The sequence below is a fragment of the Drosophila elegans genome, unplaced genomic scaffold (assembly GCF_018152505.1).
Source record: "Drosophila elegans isolate 14027-0461.03 unplaced genomic scaffold, ASM1815250v1 contig_476, whole genome shotgun sequence".
Lineage (NCBI taxonomy): Eukaryota > Metazoa > Arthropoda > Insecta > Diptera > Drosophilidae > Drosophila > Drosophila elegans.
In genome coordinates this window covers 2018780-2034367 of record NW_024545863.1, presented here as the reverse complement: position 1 = coordinate 2034367, position 15588 = coordinate 2018780, and the positions used below count along the sequence as shown (strand labels likewise).

The 15588-nt window shown below is 37.5% G+C and overlaps 4 protein-coding genes across 4 annotated transcripts; 3 read left to right on the top strand and 1 right to left on the bottom strand.

Moving 5' to 3' along the window:
- The first annotated feature begins 137 nt into the window (after positions 1-137).
- Positions 138-512, top strand: LOC108148467 (cecropin-2). The gene is made up of 2 exons (XM_017275499.2): positions 138-301; positions 360-512. The coding sequence occupies exons 1-2, from the start codon at positions 203-205 to the stop codon at positions 450-452; spliced, it is 192 nt and encodes a 63-aa protein (XP_017130988.1). The 5' UTR covers positions 138-202; the 3' UTR covers positions 453-512.
- Positions 513-1361: 849 nt separating this feature from the next.
- LOC108148466 (cecropin-2) lies at positions 1362-1769 on the top strand. The gene is made up of 2 exons (XM_017275498.2): positions 1362-1517; positions 1576-1769. The coding sequence occupies exons 1-2, from the start codon at positions 1419-1421 to the stop codon at positions 1666-1668; spliced, it is 192 nt and encodes a 63-aa protein (XP_017130987.1). The 5' UTR covers positions 1362-1418; the 3' UTR covers positions 1669-1769.
- A 680-nt stretch (positions 1770-2449) lies between these two features.
- On the bottom strand, positions 2450-2838 carry LOC108148509 (cecropin-C). The gene is made up of 2 exons (XM_017275547.2): positions 2683-2838; positions 2450-2626 (listed from the first exon to the last, which is right to left on the bottom strand). Exons 1-2 carry the CDS (start codon positions 2779-2781, stop codon positions 2534-2536), a joined length of 192 nt encoding a protein of 63 aa, XP_017131036.1. The 5' UTR covers positions 2782-2838; the 3' UTR covers positions 2450-2533.
- Positions 2839-6290: 3452 nt separating this feature from the next.
- LOC108148506 (cecropin-C) lies at positions 6291-6770 on the top strand. The gene is made up of 2 exons (XM_017275543.1): positions 6291-6464; positions 6575-6770. The coding sequence occupies exons 1-2, from the start codon at positions 6366-6368 to the stop codon at positions 6665-6667; spliced, it is 192 nt and encodes a 63-aa protein (XP_017131032.1). The 5' UTR covers positions 6291-6365; the 3' UTR covers positions 6668-6770.
- The last annotated feature ends 8818 nt before the right edge of the window (positions 6771-15588 follow it).

Here is a 15588-nt window from a genome sequence, read left to right as displayed (position 1 = left end):
ATTTCTGGCTTAAATTGGCTTGCTCTAGTGTATGCATGAAAAATCCCCGTGAATGGCTTATCTGTCATTGTATTTCAAGCTGTCCGTTCGCTTATAAAAGCTCTTGCCTTTTCGATCACAACCATCAGTCGTTCAGAGCTCACTACAGCCGCAATATCAACAGCTTAACTTTTTCAATCCAGGAACAGTCCAAGACAACACCATGAACTTTTACAAGATCTTCGTTTTCGTCGCCCTCATTCTGGCAATCAGCATGGGACAATCGGAAGCTGGATGGCTGAAAAAGATTGGCAAGAAACTCGTAAGTTCTAGATCACCAAATATTTTTAGTAGAGGCTTCACCTGATCCCTCTTTACAGGAACGCGTTGGCCAACACACTCGAGATGCCACAATCCAGGGTCTGGGAATCGCCCAACAAGCCGCCAATGTCGCAGCAACAGCCAGGGGTTGATGATGCTGATTAACTATATTTAACTATTTATACAAAATCGTATTTATTCTATGGTCTTAAGAAAATAAAAAACAGAAAAAAATATTATCATTGTTTTTCCTTTACCAAATTAATTAAATAATTTTATATATTAAATTGGGAGAACAAAAACACTTTCAATGCCGCTAAGCTGTTCCCGAAATAAATACAAATTTTGCTGACTTCGCTTATCTAATTTTAATTTGGAAATATTACGATTGTGCTTTATCTGTGGGCTTGTCTGATCGCTAAAACTTTCCTTGCATTTCTTTTCCGTATAGAGTGACTGATAACTCTACAAGATTCTCTTTCCACGGGAGGACAGTTTACTCAAAAATATGAACTAGAAGTTATTAAAATGTCATTATGCGAAGTAAAAATGTAAAAACGACACTTTAAATTGGCGCAAACATAATTATAATACATAATAATAATACATAATACATAAATTATTTGGAGTTGTCCCAAAAACACTTGGAGCTTAAATGCTCAGGCATTAATTTTGAAGATGCTGTTTAAAATTACTTTTTTTTGGCCATATTTCTGTGTATTTCGGTCCGATCCGTTTTTTTCCCTAATGTATCAGCTCCTTCATTGGATAATGGATTTCTATGGCTTTCTTTTTTTGCATCGCTGAAAATTGCGGTACACCCCAAAGCCAAGGTGAATCCCTATTCGGGCTAACCAATGTCGATCAAAAGTATGAAACCCCCGAATCTGGTTTCGATGCAGACTCAGTTGAAATGAGTGATTGCGATTGGTTTGGATTCCTCTCGTGTGCTTTTTTTCCGTAATAAAAATCCCCCTTCATGCCTTATCAGGAAACGCCATCATAGCTGATGGGGTGCCTATAAAAACTCTCGCCATTCCTAGTGCAATCACCAGTCACTCAGATCTCACTGCAATAGCAACATCAGAAGCATCAGCTTGAAATCAACCAATCTCACCATGAACTTCTACAAGATCTTCGTTTTCGTCGCCCTCATCCTGGCCATCAGCATGGGACAATCGGAGGCTGGCTGGCTAAAAAAGATTGGCAAGAAACTCGTAAGTCCTAAATACTCAAATATATTTAGTTGTTGCTTATCCTGACCCTTTTTTACAGGAACGAGTTGGCCAGCACACCCGAGATGCCACAATCCAGGGTCTGGGAATCGCTCAACAAGCCGCCAATGTGGCAGCAACAGCCAGAGGATAAAATTGGAACCTCTTCACTTTATTAAACCAAAAACCTATTTATGTATTTAAATGTAATTTATTAGCATTTAGCAAATAAAACATAATATTCTTTAGTAAAAATAAGAAGGCTTATTTTCAATCAAATAATAGGTGTTTTAATAATTTTAAAAGTGGATACAATTTATAAAAATAACACCTTTAGCACAATTTTTCCTCTGATACATCAGCCATTAACTGAATAAATAACATTATCAGGGTATTTTACTATGTTCGGAATTCTATATCCTTCAAAATAATATCACTTTTAGCACAATTTTAGAGCTCTAATGTTCTCCTCTGATACATCAGCCATTAACTGAAGAAATAGCATTATCAGGGTATTTTAATGTGTTCGGAATTCTATATATACTATATATATAATTAAATTAGGATTAAGATTAAATTAGGATTACAAGATCCCGCTTCAATCAACTATAATAAAAGTATTTGCATTAATAAAATATTACTAAAAACAAACGTTTAATAAATTAAATTATGCTAATCAACAAAAACATTTACTTAGAATTTCCCAGATTTGTATGTGTTATTTGTAGATTTTCGTCGGGAGCGTTCATTGCGATAAGCACTCAATTAATTCCCAAAACTTGCTGATTAGAAGATTAAATCATTAACGCTATTTATTCTGTATTTTAAAAGCTGTGTAATTGTTTTTTTTAGTTTGGCATTTATTTATATTTAAGTAATATTCGATGTTTTACAAATAAATTGTTTACTTCAAAATACATGTTTGATTATTTTAATTTTTAAAGGTAGTGTTAATGAAATTAAATATATTATGTTATCAGGCAGGTATGTAGCAGGTTGAGTGTTATCAAGATTTGTTCTCAACCTCGAGCGGTGGCTGCTACATTGGCGGCTTGCTGAGCGATTCCGACAACCTGAATGGTGGCATCTCGTGTGTGCTGGCCAATGCGTTCCTACAAGATTGTCTAAATTAATAACTCAAGTGTGAATTATGATTAGAAATTCGTACGAGTCTCTTTCCCAGCTTCTTTAGCCAGCCAGCCTCCGAATGTCCCAAAGTGATGGCCAGGATAAGGGCCACGAAGACGAAGATCTTGTTGAAGTTCATGATGAGATTGCTGATTTGTTGGCAGAACAAAAGAAAGATGATGCTTATGCAGTGAGAACTGAGCGACTGATGACTGAACGACTAAGAGATTGAGCTTATATAGCGATCCCAACAGAAGCTGATGCTGCAAAGACGGGGATTTTTCTACTGGGACAAAAGTTCACACAATATGGGTTCAGATTGGAACTGCCATAAATATGACTCTCTGAAGAGGTATTTCAAAATTAGTGGGCTTTACTCATCCAAGCAACCGATTATGAATTAGTTTGCAACGCTCATGACTTACAGATTGAATTAAATTAATGCATTTTTGTAATATTAATAAATATTGGAAACAACAACTTTAAAAAATGGTCTATACCTAATAAAAAAAATGTAACCAAACATCTATTCTTACTTATAAATTAACCCCATATATTATTTTTTAAATTGATTTTTTGTTTTTTAGATTCTAGACTATTTAATGAGTTATTTATTGCTTTGTATTTCGAGGGAAATTAAGTGCTGAATTTAAAGAAAAAGGCAGTGTAGATCCCCATTTGATGATTGCCCAAAGACAAGTCTCCAATTTTTGTTACTCTTCATGCATCTGTTTCCAACACAAAATCCCCTTCGTCACCTTATCAGCATCGCTTTAGTTGCTGTCCTGGTTGTTTCGCTATCTTTAGAGTCCGGTTATCAGTCGCTCACTGAAATAGACATATCAGCAGGGTCAATAACTTGCACTATTTAAAAAATCAGGAGTAAACCAGAAAACTTGAATGAATTTTTACATTGTTATCGTTATAGTTATCTTAGTTTGGGTAAATGAAAAGCTGGTTGGCTTAATAAACTTAAAAAACTATGCATTAAAATGGAAAATCTGAATACATAAACAAGTATTGATATTTCCATAGGAACGCATTGGCCCACATTAAAAAATGTAAATATACATGAAGAATTTCACCATTAAAATTCTCTTAAAACTTATCAAGTTAAGAAAATTTAAAATTTTACAGATGCTAATCATTTTTATGACAAAATGTTCATTGCCTAATGCAAAATTTCTTTAATCTTTCAGCATAGCAACTGTAGAAACTAAACTATTTCCTGAACATGAAAAATCCCCTGAATCAACATTGTTTTCAAACGGTCTTTACCGCAACCCACATTAATAAAACATAATAAATTCCATTAGTTGTGGTAACAAACACTTTGAATAAAAACAAAAAACTTTTGGGGCAGAAAAAGTACGGGAAATAACGCCAAACATTTGTGCGCCATGCGAAATGGACTAATCAACAAACACGTTTTATTGGCTTCCCCAGAACAGAACTAAAAAAAAAAAAAAGAGCAAAACAACAAACGATTACTCAATGGATTGAACGATCGTAGAATTGAGTTGGAACGATCTACTGACACATACGCGATACCTCGAACTAGTCTTAATTAATGACTTAGAGAAATCTTAGTCAACAGATGCTGGAAACTTTATGATATCGGATGACTATTAGAAGAACGTTTCCTCCAAGTAAAGTCCCTTGTCTGATCTTTGCGTTATTAACTTAACTTTAAAGCCTTTTCTTTATGATATTTTCAGGCGAATTGTAATAAAGTATACCCCAAGTTCAGTAATGGGTAACAAAGTTTTTACTACGAATGAGTTTTATGAATGGAATTGCTCGCGGGTGATTTCTGTTCCCCCCAAAAAGCACACGGAATTCAGAGTTCAATGGGATCCCACACCCAAGTAGATGCGATTGCTGGTGACGTGTTTTTAGTATGATTCAAGTGATCGATCAAGATCGAGGGTAAGGGGCACACCTGTGTAGCTGATTTCTTCCCTTTCTTCTGGCTATTTTGTCGTTGTTCTTTATTGCGGCTTTCCTTATCAGCGCCTCTTGTTTATTAATTTCGGTTTCGCTGTCTTTCTCAGGGTGAATCCCAGGAAAAAAGTTCCCCCGACGGCATCTGCTGATTATTTCCCTATCAAAGAGGCAAGGCCAAGATTCTCAAACATTTACACAGCCATTGTATCCAGGTGGACTGATAATCTTGGCGCACTGAAATGGGAATTTAGATTTCGGGGATGCCTCTTAAAAAGGTCATTGAAGAGCTGCCTTAGTCATTTCGGTTAGTCTGATTGTCTCCTGGTATGGGGTAATTCAAAGGCACAAAAGTTAAACATAATATAGAAGTTGTAAATATGAATGGGCATCTGAGGTTTTCTATAGTCATTATTTGTGTTGTAATCTAATCAGAATTTTTATATGAATTATAGATTCACTACATTTAATTTAAACAACAAATTACCGAAGTTCTTATAAACTATCTTCAAGTCTTATACTTCTTGCTCGCATCTGCCACTTCAAATGCCAACCCAGATCCAATAGAAACTCACTTCCTTTTTAACTTACCTTAATATCATTTAAGTCATCTGAATACCTTCCTGCAGTCTGAGTAGTTGAGCCATGCTTCGGAACCAGTTGCGGCATTTACTGACTTACTTACGCTGCTGTGGGTTCTTCCAACTGAAGGATAAGGATGAGGATGCGAACTCGTCCTGGCGGTTATGACACAGGACTCGCTCCCTCCTTTTGTGTCTCCGCCTGCCACTTGTAGCTGTCACTCAGCGGTTAATTCGAGCGATTTTATTTACATTTCGCAAAGGCTATGGAACCGGAAAGGAGCAACATGGAGCGGCAAAGGGAAGCGGAGTCAAGGCCCAAGATGGATAAAGCGTTTTTACTTGTTAAGGAAATTAGTGGCATATCCTGACAAGGCGCCCATCATCCTCGTAGCTTCCTATTCTAGATGCTCTATTCTTAGTCACCTCTCCACCCCGAAATATATATATCTGCAGATATATCCCCACCCCTGATTCTGATTCTGTGTGTGTTTCTGCCGCCCTTGCTGATTTAATTCATTTGTTGTCTTTGCTGCCAGTCTATTGTCTGCCCCTCGTTGTTGGTTTTTTATGGTTGAAATTAAAGTTACATTTTCATGGTGGTTGATATTATGTGCCGACGAGAGTGAAAGCCTAAATCCACGGCCATCCCCCTCTTAAAAATCAAGTACAGTTGCGTGAGTGTGTTTATGGTTTCTAAATTAAGATTAGTAAGCTTCATATATAAACTTCATATATAAATAATATATGGCAAACAAAAATTGAATAAGCAAAAAAATGTTTTTTTTAAATATTTAAACTTCTAAGATTGTAATGTTACAAATGGCCTAATTGTAAAAATGTGGAAACAATGAGTTTACTTTACTTTGGTTTCTAAAATATTTGTAATAGGGATACTAGAAGGAAGTCTAATAGTCTGAGAAAGCTCAATCTTTATTAGCAGCTGGACAAACAGATAACCGAAGACAGTCTTCCTCGTATAAAAAAGGGGATCCACTGTAGGCGCGTATTTGCGGCTCTTTCTCTTTTCGTAGCGAAAAATTCCCCGTCCTCAGCTTATCAGCATCGCTGTCTTCGCTATAAAAGCTGGCTAAACCTAAAGTTCAGACATCAGTCGCTCAGTTACCACAGCAACAGCTCTATCAACAGCTTTTTCGATTTTCTTCAATTAATTGCAAATTAAATTCAACAAATCATAATGAACTTCTACAAGATCTTCATCTTTGTCGCCCTCATTCTGGCCATTAGCTTTGGACAATCCGAAGCCGGTTGGCTAAAGAAACTGGGCAAGAGAATTGTAAGTATTGCCCCAAACAAATTTAAAATAATAAAAAAAAATTCCATGTGACAAAATATAAGGAATGTAAGATATTTTGATTAAAACTAACCCACTATTTATCTTTATAGGAACGCATTGGCCAACATACTCGCGATGCTACCATTCAGGGTCTGGGAATTGCGCAACAAGCCGCCAATGTGGCAGCCACCGCCAGAGGATGAGAATTTTATGTCCATCAAAGGATTCTCCCAGGATAACCTGCTTAATTATAAACACTTATTTATTTGCAATCACATAGAAATAAACTAGCTTACATCCCCGTAATTTACATGTGCATATGTGTCTATGTCTATGGGTTTTTTATGGCTGCCGCGAGTTTGAGTACACTTTCCCAGGGTGGCTGGGCTGGCCCTGTTTTCCCACAGTTTTCCCGCAGATACTCAGGATCAGGGCACAAGTGTAAGGGCTCCCTTGGGCCATCAACCTTGTGCTCCGGGTCCACCTCTTGTTGGTGGTCATTTCGGGCACAAAACGCGTTTAAATGTCAAAACACTTGTGAACCTTTTACGGGGCGGAGTTTTGGGTTAGAGTTGAAATGGGTGAGAGTTGCCCTTGGCTCATGTGTTTTGTGTGTTGTGTGTTGCATGTTGTGTTTTGTATTTTGTGTGTTCGGCTGGTAATTTGCTTTGATTTACTTACATGAGCGCAGGTCGCGCCACGTGACCGCAAAGTTTACATTAAATTATCGGAGCTCCTTGTGGAAATGACTACACAAGTTTCGCGAAAGGAAAACAAAAATAGTGGGGGTAATGAAATTGGAATATTCTCTCTGGCATCACATGAGTGTGATTCTAAATTAATGAGCTTTGTGATGGTGGGTAAAAAAAAAACTCATAAGATATTTAAATTCAATTACATAAAATTGATAAACTTAAATAAAATATTTTAACAATTTTTGTATTGTATCAAACTGATAAATTTTAATAAATCATTTTAACAATGTTTCTATTTTATTCTGTTCTATACTCAAAAATCTAGACATGCAAGTATGTTGTAGGATTTCGACCAGGTGAGTTTAAACTCAAAACTTTAATTAAATACAAAGTTTTACAAATTCGATTGTTACTTATGTGGTTAAAAGCATTTTTTATATTAAGAGATGATATTCTTTCATTCATGTTTATTTCTTCCATAGAATCAGCGATTTTAAAACCGCATCCGATTCAATTTTAAAGGCACTTCCGATGTCGCCCGGGAGCCGCGTCCTAATTACATGGCATCTCCATCGGATTAGGCCAACTCGCCTGGGAAATCGACAGCTTGGGATGCCAATCGCGGGTCTCGACGCCTCGGGCTCAAAAGCGCTAAAAGCCAGAGCACATGGTCTGAATTATTGACAGATTAGAACTGTGGATTGTCTGTCAGTCAATCATTATCGTTGCGCGGCGCCTCAGAGAACCAACTTCAAATGACGATGGCGATGGAGCCGTGGCAGCTGCCAAATGATTTGAATAACAATAAAGATCAGCTTTTGTCTGCCGGCTGTATTTTGTAATTTATGCATTGATTTCCGCAGTCTCCCTTTCCTTTGGCCACCCCCTCGCAGTAATAATCATTTTGAAATTACATAAAAAGGAGACGCGACTTGTTCATCGCGGTGTAATTTCCTCATCGGCCCGCCCGTTGCGCAGATTGTAAAATTTGGAAATTTCATAAAGCAAATCCCGGAAAATCATGCGTAAGCCCCTCGAACAGCACTCGAGAATCTGTTGCTAAAAAGTGTAATATGCGTTGTAGCTCGGGCATAAGAGGAATAAGTATGTGGCCCCCTGCTAGGTTTTCCCCTTAAAAAAAAAAACCCCTCTGGTACCAGAGAACTCTCCAGAAATCGTTTACAAACCATTGAGAAGCCGCCGATGTATCAATAATATTTGCCCACCCAAGTTCAAAGGTGGTGAAAGTTGTTTTAAAATATATTACACACAGATGGGCGAGGAGGGGTGGCTCGAGTGCTTAGCCAAGAATAATGTTTGAGTTAATTTCTTTTATGGCTCAATATAACCATTATTCGCACAACTCGAGCATAATCAGCAAATTTAAATTCAATTCGCCTTTTAAAGCGTTAACCGGGTGGCCATCCGCGTGTCAAAAGCATTTGAAAGTGGGATTGGACTTATCCGCCCTCTTACCCATTCTCCCCAAAAATAAACTGTGGTTTTACTTTCTTCTCAACATTTTCATTTGAGAGCTCTGGGCGACAATTTATCATATTTAAAATGCCATAATATGTGTGAGGTATAATTTTATTCTACTTCCCAGACTTGCTAACGATGTCAGGCTACTATTTTAAATACACTGAACTCTTGTATCCAATTGGTTATCAAAGATTTCAAAGATGCAAAAATAAGTTATACAGTATTTTAATATTTTGAAAACATAACAAACTATCATACAATATAAACCAAAAAAAAACTTAAGAAAACTAATGCCTATGATATTGTATATTCCTAAGTGAAATTATTCTATAAATCTTATTTCTTGTTAATCTAAATTAAAATTTGTTACTGGAGAATATATGATCGATTTAAATTTTTCTCCGAATTATTGGAATATATTTTCTGTTGAAAGGTCACAATGTCTATGGTTACTTTGTTGAATACAGTTCGTCATAAATTCTGACCGTTTGCCAGACTCGATGTCGCTTTGATTCCATTTTCACTGCTCAGACGGCATTCTAAACGCGTTATAAATCACAAAGATACACAAGTACATATGTATATGGGCACACATGGCTGCGCTCGAGAGCAGATATTGGATGTTTTTTTTATTTGGTTTGGCCAAGCAATTCGAAATAAGAGCAGAACTCGTCGAGGGGCAACAATGCAAAACAATTCAATTTATGAAATATCTTATCCGAACCCTTGCTCCTCATTCCGCAACTTTGTCTATGGCGCGAATAAATGTGCGAGTCAGTATCTGAGTGTATATGAAAAATGTCAAGTCGGGAATTACATCTCATACGCAATTGGGATTCCCTGGCATGGCCAAGATTTATTGTCAGCTTGACGATTAACAAAGGTGGACCCTCACCCCTTTCGAACCAACAATTTAATAAACAGAGCAACAATGGCAGCGCTTTTGGGTGCCTTTTCAGGACAAACGAAATGAAATTCGTTTGGCATATAGGCATTTTTTATTGTGTGTGTGTGTGTGTGTATCCTGAATCCGGCATTATGCCCATCCATTGAACCGAAGTCCTGTCAGCGCATAACTTTCCCGGGGCAATAAAACCAATTCAATTGTTGTCAGCTTCCAGGCGAGTGCCTCCCAATGAGATCCTTTAGATCAGATCGCGTGAGGATAGATAGGACACAGTGCCAAACATTCCATTCAGAAATATGAATATGAATGACGATGGGGAGGTGCTGGCTCCACAATAGAATGCGTCATTACTTGGTGACCTCATGGGCTCTGAATTTTTTATTAGGAATACCAATGATAGGCGGAAAAAACACTAAAAAGTGAAATCTCAATTGACAAAAGAACTTTACGCATGAATATGAGGTAACTATAAAAAAAGCTGAGACATTGGAAATGCCTAAGGAAGGGATGTTATAGTTGAAGCAATTGTGGGAAGTACAGAAACAAATAAAACAAAAACGAGTAATTTAACATCGACATAAAATTAACAATGAAAATGTGAAATAATGTGTAATAAAAACGTGTAATTGGAAACGGGCTTTTGCAACCTGATGGACCATAAAATCATATTAAATAAATTAAATATAAATCAAATTTGTGGAAACTAAAAAAAAAAACAACTTTTAAATATTACCGTTACCATATTTACTACTAGTATATTAAATATAATTCAAATTTGTAAGGAAATCACTAACCACATTCTATTGAATAAATTTCATTTCATTCCGTTGCTCGTTTTTCAACAATTAATTCTCGCAGAGATAAGCGAACAATCCAATTAAAACTGGCACCGCACGCAGAACTTTTGACTTTCAATTAATAACAATTTGACGCCTCAGCAGCTCCTCCTCTCCCCAATAAGGAATACGGAATCAGGACCTCCCCATCCACAGCCTAACATTATTACGAAGATAAAAGAGGGCGCTGGGCCGAAAAAGAGAGACATTTCCGACTGACAGGCACACGTCAGATCCTTTCGAGGCGTAAATTAATCTCGATCCTGGCAGCGAATGGCGAAAAAATTATTAATGAGGCGCATGTGTGTGAGCGGGAAAAAATTCTTAATCAGGGCAAAAAATGGACGCAAGAAAATGAGGAAAATGCGAAGCAACGCAACAGGGCAAGCGACCCTCATTAACGGGAAATTAGTTTTGCTCTGATTTGTGTCATCTCGGGATCTGGGTCTCTCACAACCATTGAACAAAAGGACCCAGGACGATTCCTTTGCCGGGGGTGATTAAATGCGGAAATGAGGCAAACATCAAGTTCTCCTGGTCGTTGACACTTTGGCGATTAGCGCAAATCAAAGACGAGAATGCGATTCCTAGGTGTCGCAATTGCACCAAATTAGTCGCCCAGAAAGGGAGTGGACTGGCATCCAGGACAACAATGGACGTCAGGATTAAGTTCTGGACGCATTTCATTTGAATTAATTTGCGGCACTCAAGTGCCACACATAAATCCTCTTTCAGCAGTAGAGCATTATGTAAATGTGAACTCTTGTCCTGTTCTGGTACGATTCTTTTGGTTGTTTGCTAGTCCTGTAATTCTTATACACTTGCAAAAATTATAAACTGAAACTCATCAAATGTTTTTAAATTGTAAAATAAAAAAATAATTAAATGTATAATATTTTTATTTATTTATATTATTATTGAGAAAACGTTGCAAAAAAAAATGTTTTTTACCTACGGACTCCATTATTTCTAGCAGTTCAATTGTTAGCATTACAGTTTTAAAAGTTTTAAATAGATATTTATTTATAAGTAAAAACTAATATTAATGTATGAACTTTTATATAGGAATGTAATAAAGTAATTTTTGCTTTTATTGGACACATTTAAATTCCCAAAAATTCATGAGTAATTTTTTCCGGTGCCACGCAGCAGAAGTGTGTTGTGCGGACACCTTTTGAGTGCACTTAATTATGCGTGAATCTTGCAGAGAATTTTTCTGAATTTTCCCAAAGATTCTGCCTCATTTTACACCAAATTTAACGCAATTATAGCCACTCTTTGTAGTCCTGTCACTTGCAGGTACAGTCTGACCTCTGGCCTAGGACTTCGGTACAGTTAAGCTCGCCGCCACGAACCCCAATTACACGATGGCTTTTACTCTATCTAGAGTTTCATTCGCATTTTTCAATTACCAATCTAGGTCTCAGTTTTCTTTGCCATCCTCTCCACTTGGCATTGTTTGTCCTGGCCGTTGTTTGGTTTATTGATATGTTGTCGTTGCGGTCCTCTGGGGAAAATGGCCTGCCAGGACTCGTTTCAGGTTTTTCATCTCTCCATTGGCGGAACATCCCGCACTTCCCCAATAATTTGTTTAATGGCAGCGTAAAAAATTAGACCATATTGAATGTCAATTGTTTGATTTTTTGATTAAGGTTCGGTTTCTCATCGTTGTTGGCTGATTGTTTGCTCTCAGCATTGATTAAATATTGAAAGAGTAAAGTAGCGTAACTTGAGGTTCTCCTGGATCTGGAATTACCCCTCAAAAAAAAAAAAAAAAAAAAAAACAACGGGATGTAAGTGGAGAGTTTTCAGATGGGCTTTACAATATTTTTAATAGCAATTTTTGGATAGGTGGGCCAGCTGTAGCGGCTTTGTGTCATCCAGTGGCATCATTAATCAAAACTCTTTTTTTTTACGGCCCAAAGGACATTAGCATAACGAGGCTGAAAAGGAAAATAAGGGAAAAAGAAAGCAAAGTCGTGTCAATTTACGCGCCAACGACGAAAAGGGAAAACCTCAGTAAAGGCAAAGAAAAGCCAAAAGAAAACACTTTGCACACGGCTTAAAAATTGCAAACGGATATGGAAAGTTCCCCCCGATTTTTCCTTTTTCCCAGGGAGTCACTCAGTCACACATGTGCCCTGGTTCCCAGCTCAACTATTTAGCGGCAAAACATCATTAATTTTTACAATCGCTGAGTCTAAATTTTGATGCTGATGCTGATGACATCAACGCCCAAATCATTTCTGTCACGCCAGGACACTTTCACCCACTGAAGAATCCTCCCCGTCATTGTTGTCGTCGCGACATTTGCAATTTTTATAAATTCGCACAGGAAGTTGACTGGAACATATGTCGCGCGGAGTTCCACGGAGTTGGTAAGTGTCTTCAAGAGCCCGTTACTTTTGACGTGTTGCTGATTGGCGCCAATGGCAGTTTGCTATTTTTTGAAGGGTGGCAGTGTACAGTGTTGGCTAGTATATGCTTAAAAACAGCCAAAAAACAAATACTTTTAATATAGATAATGTTAAAACAAATATTCAGAACAAATTTGTTTATATTTTATAGCTAAAAACGACTTTCCATATCTCAAACAACTCTTGGTTAACAGCACTTCTTTTTACTTTGGAATAAATGTTCAAGTTTTTCAAATTACTAAAGATTTGTGTAAGCTCTCAATTATGAGTATTTTTTATAAGCTTTCAGGTTATCTAGTTTAAAAAATATCGTTTGTTTAAACGAACACGTAAATTTAATCCAATAATTTAAAGCTAGCTATTAAAAATCTTTTTGAGCAACACTGTTGGAAAAATAACTTCCTTATGGCAGCGAAATCATTCCCGCTAAATGAATGCAAATTTTTATTTAAACATTTCGCTAAATGGCAACGAGCTGTCAATATGTTTGTTCGTATCTTCATTGTGTCATGAGAAGTTTTGCGATGGGAAAATGCGGAAAGAGGGGTCGAGATGTTGGCCATGAGTGCTAGTGACAGCTTGAAAAATGGCAAGTTGAGGCAAATTTGATTTGCACTTCGTGTTAACACTGATTCGCATCGAATAAGTTAAGGTGTGGAAGGGGGTGAAAAGTATCTGACAGATATTCCGTATCTTTTCGTGTTCCTTGACGTAACTGTACCATTTATACCTCATGAATACTTTGATTAGCCAGAGGCCAACAAGTCCCTCAATGACCAGCAATGTCCTTTTAACCCCTCTAAATTGAAAACTTCCAAACGGGACCTAACGAGCGTAAAATGTGTTTTGAAGTTTGGCAGCATCATCATCGTGTGCTCATGGCAACCTTCAACCCTTCAGCCTCCGTGTTGGCCAATTAACAGACCGTTGACCACTTGACCAGCCGGAGAAAGTGTTTTCCCGCGTTTGCCCAACCCTTTCGCCCTTCTCCACCATTCAGCTGTCTAATTGTAAGTCACTGTGTGTGTTGGCGTGAATGAATTGAATTTAAAGTCTACTGCGTGGCACATTTGTCGCATGAGCTTGCAACCTCAAACAGGTTGACCAGCTGCCTAGATTGTTGGGCTTCCCCGCTGACCAGGGTTACCACCAACCAGAGCGCCGGCAACTGTCAAATTTGACAAATGACTGGTCAAGCGGGTCGCGGCGGTTTGTCCTGTCCAATTGTCTCGCATGAGTGGGCAATTCCTGGCGTTGTTTCTGTTGCGTGCTCATTGCACACAAGTTAAACAGTTGTCCACTGCCAAAACCCAGTCCGTTTTTAAGGGATTACCATTTTAAGCAACAGTCTAAAATTATTTTGAAATTTTTCTTACATACATTTTTATAAAAAAATAAATAAATTGTTTGTCTTTGGAAAACATTAATAAATAATAATGGCTGTTACAAAAAACAAGAATTTTGAATTATTTTAAATAAAACTTCCAGAATTTTGAGGAAAATTCCTTATCAATTTCAAAATTTTAATCTTTAAGGGGTTATACGCGCTTATTATTTTTTGTTCGCCAAACGATGTCAAGCCTGTCACAACCTTATCATTACCGCCTTTATCTAACCTAATAACTGAGTGAAATTGAAACAGCTTAACCCTTATAAACAAGTCACAGCTGTCAGGAAGCCTTAACCCCGCTGCATCACCCCTTTTCCACCATAAATCAACGCGTCAAATGGAAAAGCGAGAGATTTCCCAGTGAAAAATTACGAAATATGAACGCGGATGCAAAGTGTGTCCCCCCAACCCTGCGATATCGAATCCTGGAGAAGGGGTTTCCAAGTCAAACCGCATGGGGTGGAGGGATTCGGGGGGCAGGATTTGGAATTGGTTCGGGGACTTACAAGCGTCCAACATCAATCAAAACACGCGACGAGCGTCGACTTGGTTCCGCCGATCTGATGATGATGCGATTTGCACTAACGATGCAATCCCAATTCCTATAACTCCCGCACCCGAGTTCACACTCCCCCATGTAATCCACACATGTGTGACAAGAAGTCATTTGAAATTGGTTGAAATTTAAAGTAGTTTCCCGCTTTCACACACGCGACCCGTTCGAAACCCTTTGGGATTTCCTCGCCGCCTCGTCGAGTTCTTTGAATAATGATGATGATGTCGTGGCGGGCTTTTCATCCGCATTTTTGGGAAAATTTGCATGTGAAAATCGGATGGGAGAGCGCGGAATTTGGCATGTGGAATGCGCCATGTAATTTACACGTCTGACAAAGTATCAATGCCATTGCCGATGACACGGAACCCGTCCTTCGATCCTTTTTTCCCCGACTCAAGGAACGCCGCCGTCGTCATCGCCGCACACACACATGACACAAATCGTCGCAAATCGTTTTTTACAGCACAACAAAGATCCAACACTCAAAGAAAGTTCAGAATTTTAACTAAGGAACGTGTAATATTTATAATTGTAATTAAGAAAAAAATATATTTTTTTAAGGGAAAAAGGATTAATAAAACATATTTTCAAGAAAATAATATTCAAATTTATTCTTAAATTTTTCTAACCCAATGATCTCCATTAAATGTTTATTTGATTTAATTTTATTTACTTTTTTAAATTTGTTTATCTAAATACTATCAAGAATCGGTATACAAAATATTTTTATAAATTCTATTACTTGCTGAAACTGAATGCAAAATATGTATGTTTCGGGAAATTTAAGAAAAAAGGAGTTTAAAGATAAATAAATTCCTTATAATATATAAATATGTACTTA

Excerpts from the sequence above, each read along its gene's own strand:
- LOC108148467 (XM_017275499.2), top strand. The coding sequence starts at position 203 with ATGAACTTTTACAAGATCTTCGTTTTCGTCGCCCTCATTCTGGCAATC. Across the intron at positions 302-359 it reads AAAAGATTGGCAAGAAACTC|GAACGCGTTGGCCAACACAC; the intron begins GTAAGTTCTAGA and ends CCCTCTTTACAG.
- LOC108148466 (XM_017275498.2), top strand. The coding sequence starts at position 1,419 with ATGAACTTCTACAAGATCTTCGTTTTCGTCGCCCTCATCCTGGCCATC. Across the intron at positions 1,518-1,575 it reads AAAAGATTGGCAAGAAACTC|GAACGAGTTGGCCAGCACAC; the intron begins GTAAGTCCTAAA and ends CCTTTTTTACAG.
- LOC108148509 (XM_017275547.2), bottom strand. The coding sequence starts at position 2,781 with ATGAACTTCAACAAGATCTTCGTCTTCGTGGCCCTTATCCTGGCCATC. Across the intron at positions 2,627-2,682 it reads AGAAGCTGGGAAAGAGACTC|GAACGCATTGGCCAGCACAC; the intron begins GTACGAATTTCT and ends ACAATCTTGTAG.
- LOC108148506 (XM_017275543.1), top strand. The coding sequence starts at position 6,366 with ATGAACTTCTACAAGATCTTCATCTTTGTCGCCCTCATTCTGGCCATT. Across the intron at positions 6,465-6,574 it reads AGAAACTGGGCAAGAGAATT|GAACGCATTGGCCAACATAC; the intron begins GTAAGTATTGCC and ends TTATCTTTATAG.